The sequence below is a fragment of the Apodemus sylvaticus genome, chromosome 10 (genome assembly GCF_947179515.1).
Source record: "Apodemus sylvaticus chromosome 10, mApoSyl1.1, whole genome shotgun sequence".
NCBI lineage: Eukaryota > Metazoa > Chordata > Mammalia > Rodentia > Muridae > Apodemus > Apodemus sylvaticus.
The window spans coordinates 66,398,320-66,407,669 of record NC_067481.1 but is presented as its reverse complement, the minus strand read 5'-3'; the positions used below and the strand labels follow the sequence as shown (position 1 = coordinate 66,407,669).

Here is a 9,350-nt window from a genome sequence, read left to right as displayed (position 1 = left end):
TAGTAATTATTAACTTCACAAAATGCATCAAAGACAGAATATAAACAGAGTTTGTGAATGGAGAAGTATGAAAAACTTTAGGAATAGACAAATGATCCTTCAAAAAGGGATGGATATGAAATGATGAATGAAGGATGAGGAATAAGCTTAGCATGAGACCTGGGACGACAGATGTGTAGACAAGGAAAAGAAAAATGCATTCCTAATTCTTTACCTCACTATTTCTGGAAAGAGGGGTTTTGACCCAACAATTTCTTCATAGCCTCTGTGACATTCTTATTCCTAAGACTATAGATTAGTGGGTTCAACAGAGGGGTGACTATGGTGTAAAACACAGACACCACCATGTCTTTCTCAGGGGTGTGGAGGGAGGCAGGGAGCATGTAGGTATAGACAGCAGCTCCATAGAAGAGGAGGACCACAGTCATGTGGGAGGAGCAGGTGGCCAGGGCCTTCTTCCTGCCCTCTGCTGAGTTCATCCTGAGGACAGTGAGGAGGATGGATGAATAGGAGCCTGAGATGACTGTCACAGGGATGAGAAGCATGAGCACACAGCACACATACATGAGGGTCTCATAGAGCCAGGTGTCAGAGCAGGAGAGCTTGGTCACAGCAGGGACCTCACAGAAGAAGTGGTGGATCTCCTGAGATCCACAGAATGGGAAGGTCATGGTGACTGGAGTGAGCATGAATCCATCCAAGGATCCCAGGAGCCAACAGACAGACAACAGGAGGAGACACACCCTGTGGTTCATGAGGACAGGATACCGGAGTGGATGGCAGATGGCCACATAGCGATCATAAGACATGGCAGCCAGAAGGAAAAATTCTGACCCTACTAGTGTCAGGTAGAGGAACATCTGCATCCCGCAGGCTGCAGCCGATATCTTGTGGCTCCCCAGGACCTGGTCCATGAGCATCTTGGGCACAGTGACAGAAATGTACATCATGTCCATGAGGGACAGCTGGCTGATAAAGAAGTACATGGGTGTGTGAAGGTGGGCGTCAGAGACTATCAGCAAGATCAGGAGGGCGTTCCCAGACAAGGCCATCAGGAAAACCACAAATATGACCACAGCCAGCAGCTCAGGGTGTTTGGATTGACTGAAGAGTCCCAGCAGGGTGAAATCTGACTGTTTAGTGTAGTTGCTCATCCAGGTGGTGAGGTCCATTGGTGTCTCCTAGGCAACCAAGAAGCTTTGAGGTTAGTAACTGCCTATTGATAAGTGCACAAGTTTATCATGCTGAAAAGTCCCCTGGACTCCATACCTGAGAGTTTTATTCTACTTATAATTTAAGGAACTTAATAAAGTAAGAATTTACACGTGTGGTTACAACCATCACCACTCGTGGTAGAGCTACCTCAGTTCATGGTCATGATCTTTCCTGATGACCAACGAGTTCTCTATCAATAAGTTCTTCCAATTTGCAGAATGATTTTTCATGACTAACAAAAATAGTGAAAACAAACAAAACCCAATGAAAGTGAAATGTAAACAAGTAAATAAGCAAATTCATGATTCAGAAAATTAATGAATACGCAAGTTATTCTTCAGAGCCATTGCAAAACTGCTTCTAATATTAATACAATGTGGGATACACTCTCCAGTTTAGCATTCATTTCAAATGTGGTTTTAAAATAATATGGTTAAAGATATTAGTTGAGTTATACACACAGTCTATTTAAAACTGAATTTGAACTGTCCTATAACTCTTGGTTTTGATAGATAAATTCTCTTTAGATATACATTCATATAAATATATTCATATGAAAATATAGCTACAATAATACATGTAACATGTTTTCTCATCTAACACTTGTAAATTGAAAGTCCTACCTTTTCTGGTCTCTGATTCTCCAAGTTCATCTCCTCACAGGTTGTCCATTTCCTCTAAGCCTCAGCAGGAAGCTGAGGGGTTAGCAGTCACTGCTGGTTGCCAGTGGACTGTCAGCCACTTCCTCATGGAGATGCAGAGGGAACACAGCCCTGAGATGTTCCTGAGAACAGTTTACTGCTCCCTCCACCCCACACTCACAGCCTGTCTCTGTCTTAGATGCTGAGTGAAATCCAGGTACACATTAACCTTGATTGCACTAAACAAGGGTAGCATCCATTTATTCTTGTAAAATAGTAAGTAAATGTAAAATAAGCTTGACGGTTCAATAGGTATTACAGAGTAAGAAACAGCATCAGACAGAATGTACCCAGCCTTCCTGATGAGGCTCAGAAAAGTCTCTTCCACATGTACTTCTTAAAGAAAAGAGATTTTTAAAGTTTGTTTTAAAAAATTCTAAACTAGTAATACTATATTTTGTTTTCTCTAAGCTATAGGAAGAAAATGAAATCTCTCTGAGATGTTAGCAATAATTACAAGGGAGGGACTGTGAGACAGCAGTCACAAGTCTCTGGAATATTTTATATAACAAAGGCACAAAAGCAAACCTGTCCCTGAATCCTGTAGAATGCCACGCTCTGCCCAGGATGATGCTGATGCCAAGAACACAGCAAGGTTCTTGATGCCTTCATATCAATGCCAGACAGATCTGAGACCTATGGGAAGTGATGGGCAAAGATAGAGACAGAAAATAGACTGAGAGATTAGAAGAAAAAGATCGTATTAAACTCCATTTAAAAAAAAAGAGTATCCATGAAAAGAAACTTAGATCGATAAAAGTTTAAACATTTTAAAGTTCGTTTTGTGTTTTCCTGCTGACCCAGATGCCTGAGACCCTGAGCTTCTCCTCTTCAAAAGAAGAAAGCATGGTTGAGTTCTATGGAAGAAGCAGGGTGGCTCAGGGATGCTGCTGGCTTGGAATGCAGCTCTGTCTTTGTTCTGCCTTCACTCTTAGTAACTCAGAGGGTTATCAGTGCACCAAGCTGTTCACATGACATCAAGTGGCACATCACGGGTAAGGACCACATATCTACCTCACTTCATACAACCATTGACAGAATGAGTGCTTACCCTGTGATTAACCACAGAGTGGGTGCCTGCCTGTGTTCTATGGGAAGTTTTACTTCTCCAAGAATGTATACTTTGAATTTATGTTACCCACTGTCTGCTTCATATGATGTAACATGAATAAAATTAAGCTAATTTTTTCTGCATTATTATAACCCTCAAAATTTACCCAAATTTGAAATTACACAAACTATCCAGAAGACAGTTTTGAAAATGAATGCCTTGTCATATGAAAAATTAAAAATGCAGAAAGGTGGCTGTGGTGCCAGATGACTATAAAAATTCTAGCATTTTTGAGTCTGAGGCAGGGGAATTACCAACATAGTCAAAGCATGTCTTGTGTGTGTGTGTGTGTAGTACATATTGCTTCATTCATATCATAGAAAATTCTCAGTAAGGAAGTACTAAAGGGAATCCTTAGGAAGAAGCTGGGTGTGGTGGTGCATACCTTTAATCCCAGAAGTGGCATATAGATCTGAGTTTGAGGCCAGACTGGTTTACAGAGTGAGTTACAGGATATCTAGTGCTCAAAAACAAAACAAAACAAAACAAAACAAGACAAAACAAAACAAAACAAAACAAAAATAAAGAAATAGGAAGAGAAGAAGGAGGAAGAAGAGGAGGAAAAAGAAGATGAGGAGGAGAAAAGGGCTGAATTTCTTTCCTCCTGATAAATAAATAAGAAAGTAAAGAATACAGGATAAAGGAGATTTTGTAAATAAAAAACAGACTGTCTAGTGATCACCCTGTGCTGTGCAGACTGGTCCTGTCAGGTCCTGTTCACCATCAGATGCAGCTGCAGCTGTAGCCTGGGCTGTATGGACCAAGGGACAGCAGCTGGTTAAGTGCACAAGGAACAGGAGGCAAGTGACATCATCTCTGGGTGAACTCTGCTCATTCTCAGATAAGATTTTGTTAATAACTCCCTTCTGGGACTTTAAAGGTGAATGCCAGGAGAATGTTAGAGCCAGGGCTGCTAACAGACACCTCTGCTAAGCCAGATTTACCCTTCAGTTTTGTTTTAGTGGGAAATCATAGCCAGTATTAACAATAACCCTAAATATCATGATCATAAATAAGAATCAGCCCCAACATGTGTCAGTTATTGTATATCTGGGACTTTGTTCACTGTGAAGAATTCTCTTCCCCCCACCCAATTACTCTTTCTTTATATTTATATAAACTTTCAGTAGTCTTTGTGACATGTTATCTGTCATAGGTGTGGACTTGAAAGCATGGGGTTTAGCTGCTATAACATTGGTCCTTAGGGTGTGTGGCAGGCTAACCCCAAGCCCTCATCCTTCCTGTGCCATCTTCTCCCCTCACTGCATCGCCCCTGGGTTCTGCTGTCAGTCACAAACCAGAGTCCTTAGAGCTGCCTTCAGTGTAAATGCTTGTTTCAATTTAAATAGAGACCTGAAAGTTACTGAACAATCTATTAAATATAAATGACTTAGATGAAAATGTAAATGTTGATATTAACCACAGCTGAGTGAAAACCACACTTTAAAAGTCACACCCATCCATAATCTGCAGACACAGTGATGTACACTGTGTAGTCAGAGCTACAATACAGAACCAGTTCTGCACTCTTGATCTGCAGCCCAATTGTTCTGAATTTTGTCTGAATGTTTCTGATCCCTTTGCAACAGCATGGCACTGTTCCCATGCCATCCTCTGGTCACACTCTGTCCTGTGTTCACACAGGTCACCTCTTGATCTCAGCCCTCTCAGGCACCCAGGGATTCAGTCTACAGATGGAGGAGAGTGACCGACTCCTTTGACACTTGGTTAGTGTGTAGCCCTGGGTGGACATTGGCAGAAGAAGGGAAAGAAATGGGGTCGTTTCCTATAACTGCTGGTCTGGGGCAGCTACGTCACATTTGGTTGACAGAGGCTCTGTGGGACTCCAGTCTGTATCCAGCACTTAAAGCAGCTAACTAGGCATTGTTAGGACACAGCTGTCTCAGGTCCTGCATGCTATCAGGAAGGGACCACCAGTCGTTTCTGACTGCCCAGCATCTATTGCACAGTGAGGGGTACATGCAGCTACCAAGGGGATAATATTCTATTTCAATGTCACTTGCCTGCCCCATTCTTTGCATGAAGTTTCACCTTGAAACACAAAGGCTTTGTAGAGTCTTAGAAACTGACACACGAGGAGCTCTTTTGGAAAAGGGAAAAATAATTATTGTCATCAAACAATCAAATCTTATGTAATAAAGTGATAAACTCATGCTACAATATGGACAAGTCATAAAAACATAATAAAAACAGAAATGGAAAACTGGACATGAGACTTCCAGAGGACCCTGCTATACCTCTCCTGGGCATATACCCAAAGGATTCCCCAGCATGCAATAAAGACACATGCTCCATTATGTTCATAGCAGCCTTATTTATAATAGCCAGAAGCTGGAAAGAATTCAGATGTCCCTCAAAGGAGGAATGGATACAGAAAATATGGTATATTTACACAATGGAATACTACTCAGCAATTAGAAACAATCAATTCACAAAATTTTTAGGCAAATGGTTTGATCTGGAAAATATCATCCTATGTGAGGTAACCCAATCACAAAAGAGTACACATGGAATGCAATCTCTGATAAGTGGATATTAATTAGCCCAGAAGCTCTGAATACCCAAGGCACAAATCACATAACAAATGACTTCCATGAAGAAGTATGGAGAGGGTCCTGATCCTGGAAAGGATTGATCTAGCATTAGAGGGGAATATAAGGACAGAGAAAAAGGAGGGAGGTGATTGGAGAATGGGTGGAGAGAAGAAGGTTTATGGGACATATGGGGAGGGGGAATCTGGGAAAGGGGAAATCATTTGGAATGTAAACAAAGAATATAGAAAATAAAAATATTAAAAAAAGAAATGGATATAATAGAAGCTAATACATAGCACATTTCCCCCGCAAATACACAGTATGAACCAGTAGTTAGTAGAAATAACAAATCTATGTTGTAAGTCACAGTGGGAACTCAAAGCCTTGCAAGAGACTCTCCATACCGTAGGAGCCACAGCACAGTATGGAGAATGTGCTGGCATGAGGCTTGGGTGATTAATGTCTGTGTCTGTGAGATAGCTTTAGCTATTACCTGCCCAAACCTAAAAGATAGTTCTGGGATTTTCAGTGTTTTACTGCCGTGAACAGACACCATGACCAAGGTAACTCTTATAAGGAACACATTTAATTTGAGCTGGTTTAGTCCACTATCATCAAGGTAGGGTATGGCAGCATCCAGGCAGGTGTGATATAGCAATAACTGGGAGTTCTCCATCTGATTCCAAAGGCAAACAGAAGACTGGCTTTCAGGGAGCTAGGATGAGGGTCTTAAAGTCCAGGCGCACAATGACATGCTTCCTCCAAGGCCACACTAATCCAACAGGGCCACACATCTTAATAGTGCCACTCCTTGGACCTAGCACATTCAAACCATTATAAAAGGTTAGTCTAAAATCAAAAGGGCCAAGCTTATGCCCACTGAATAAGAAATCTGCACCTCAAAACATAATCACCCCAAATGCAGATGCCTAGATGCCAGCAGAAGAGCACAACAAAAACTTCAAAGGTAACATGTCACTGACAGAGCCTGACTATTCTGACACAGGTCAAACTCAAGAAAAAGACCTTAAAACAAACTTTATGAAGATGATATAGGTCCTTAAAGAGAGAATAAGTAAATCCCATTAGAAAAGCCAAGATAGTCAAGGAAACAAAGCAAATAGTTGACGAATATGAATAAAACTGTTCAAGACCTGAAAGTGGGACTTGAAGCAATAAAGAAAATAAAATAAAGGGATTTGTGTAAATGAAAGATCTAGGTAAGTGAACAGGATCTACAGATGCAGGCATCACCAACAGAATACAAGAGATGCAAGAGAGAATCTCAGGGGCTGAAGATAAATCATCAGTACACCAAACAGACAGAACAAAGAGCTGATATTAAAAGCTTCAAGGGAAAAAAGACCAACTACCATGTAAAGGAAGACCTATTAGAATTACATCCGACTTCTCAATAGAGATTCTCAAAATGAAAAGCACCTGAACGTAGGTCTGTATGAAACCAGAGATAACAGCTGAGAGACTATGCCCCACAAAATTGAATGAGGCCATAATCACCCCGATACTCAGACCACACAAAGATTAAACAAAGAAAGATAATGACTAATCAATTTCCCTTATAAACATAAATGCAAAAATACTCAATAAAACACAAGCAAACTGAATCCCAGAATACAAAAGAACCATCATCCACAATGATCAAGTTGGCTTCATCCTAGAGATACTAGGATGGTTCAACATTAGAAAATCAGTTAATGTAATTCACGAAATAAACAAATTGAGAGAATAAAACCCACATGACCATCTTACTAGATGCCAAAAGAGCTTTTGACAAATCCAACAGCCTGTCATGACAAAAGCATGGTAGAGATTAGGGATTCAAGGGACATTCCTCAACATAATAAAGGCCATTTACAGTAACACGTCTATAGCTATTGTCAAATTAAATGGAGATAAGCTCTAAACTCAGAGACAAATCAAGGCTGTCTACTCTCTCCATATATAGTCAATATAGTGCATAAAGTTCTAGCTAGAGCAATAAGAAAATCAAAGGAGATTAAGAGGATACAAATTAGAAAGGAAGAAACTAAAGTATTGCTATTACATCATTACATATGATATAATAATATGCATAAGTGATCCCCAAATTTCTACCAGGGAACTCCTACAACTGATAAATCCTTTTAGCAAAGTGGCTGGATAGAAGGTTAACTAAAGAAGAAATCAGTAACCCTCGAATATGTAAACAGCAAAAGGGCTGAGAAAGGAAGCAGAAAAATACATTTTACAATAACCACAAATAATATAAAATATCTTGGGGGTAAGTCTGATCCAGCAAGTGAAAGACTTGTGATAAAAACTTCAATCTTTTGAAGAAAGAAATTGGATAAGACATCAGAAGATGGAAAGATCTCCCATTCCCATGGACAAGTAAGATCAACATAGTGAAAATGGCCATACTACCAAAAGCAATCTACAGACCCAATGCAATACACATCAAAATATGAACATAATTTTTGCAGACCTTGAAATGACAGTGATCAACTTCAAATGATAAAACAACAAAACAAATACCACAGAATAGCTAAAACAATCCTGAATAATATAAGAACTTTTGAAGGAATCACCATCTCTGATTTGAAGCTGTAAGAACTATAGTCATGAAACCCACCAGGTATTGGTATAACAGCAGACATACTGGTTAATAGAATCAAATCAAAGACTCAGATATAAATTCACAGACCTATGGACAATGGATTTATGATAAAGAAGATAGAAAGACACATCTTTTACAAACAGTGTTGGTCTACCTTTGTATCTGTATGCAGAAAATATAAATAGATCAATATGTATCACCCTTCATAAAACTAAGGTCCAAGTGGATCAAAGACCTCAACATAAAACCAGATACACTGAAGATGATAGAAGAGAAAGTGGGGAATAGCCTTGCACCCATTTGCATAGGAGACAAATTCATAAATAGAACATAGACAGTGTACACACAAAAATCAACAATTAATAAGTGGGACCTCACTAAATTCAAAAGCTTCTGTAATGCAAGGACACCATCAGTAGGAAAAAACAGCAAGCTTTGGAATGGGAAAAGATTTTTACTAAGTCCACACCTGATAGAGGGCAAATATCAAAAATTGTCACTCACTTGTGGCTCAAGAATAGGTGATTCCTAATTTGCTTTGAAAAGAGAGGTGTGTTGCATTTTGAGGGATTATGTTTGTAGGCAAACACTGCCAATTAAAAAACCTCAGTGCCACTTGAACTATCTTGATTTAAATTTCTTTTAACCTTTATTTTTTACTATATCACAATATAGAAGCTGAAGAAGAAAACTGTGTCTTGTTCTTTATTTTTGTTCAATTTCAAATTTACATAAATTATCAAAAAGTATACAGAATTATTTTAATATGACATTTATGTCAACTTATCACTTGTTGACATAATATGACAATTATGTCAACTGATCTTTGTTAAACACTTTTCTTTCAACTCTCTATGTTTATCAGTTGCACACATCATGGGCAGTGATGATGACTTTTCAATGGTGAGATTATTGACACACAAAATTAAATAGCCACTATTGACTTCATAAAATGTAATATTTAAAGACTACTTATAAAGGGTTTGAATACATGAGAAGTATATCAATGAAGAAAATTTCAGAGTAGAGGAATAGTTCTTCCAAAGGAGATGAATACGAAATGAGACATGATGGATCGGCAGTAGCATCAGCATGAGACTTGGATCAACAGATGTGTGGAGACAAACAAGAGAAATATGCATTTCAGATTA

General features: G+C 39.2%; 1 protein-coding gene across 1 annotated transcript; it reads right to left on the bottom strand.

Annotated features, from left to right (window-relative positions):
- Window positions 1–218: 218 nt before the first annotated feature.
- Window positions 219–1,172, bottom strand: LOC127694293 (olfactory receptor 2T29-like). Its single transcript, XM_052195820.1, has one exon. It carries the CDS (start codon window positions 1,170–1,172, stop codon window positions 219–221), a length of 954 nt encoding a protein of 317 aa, XP_052051780.1.
- Between the last annotated feature and the right edge of the window lie 8,178 nt (window positions 1,173–9,350).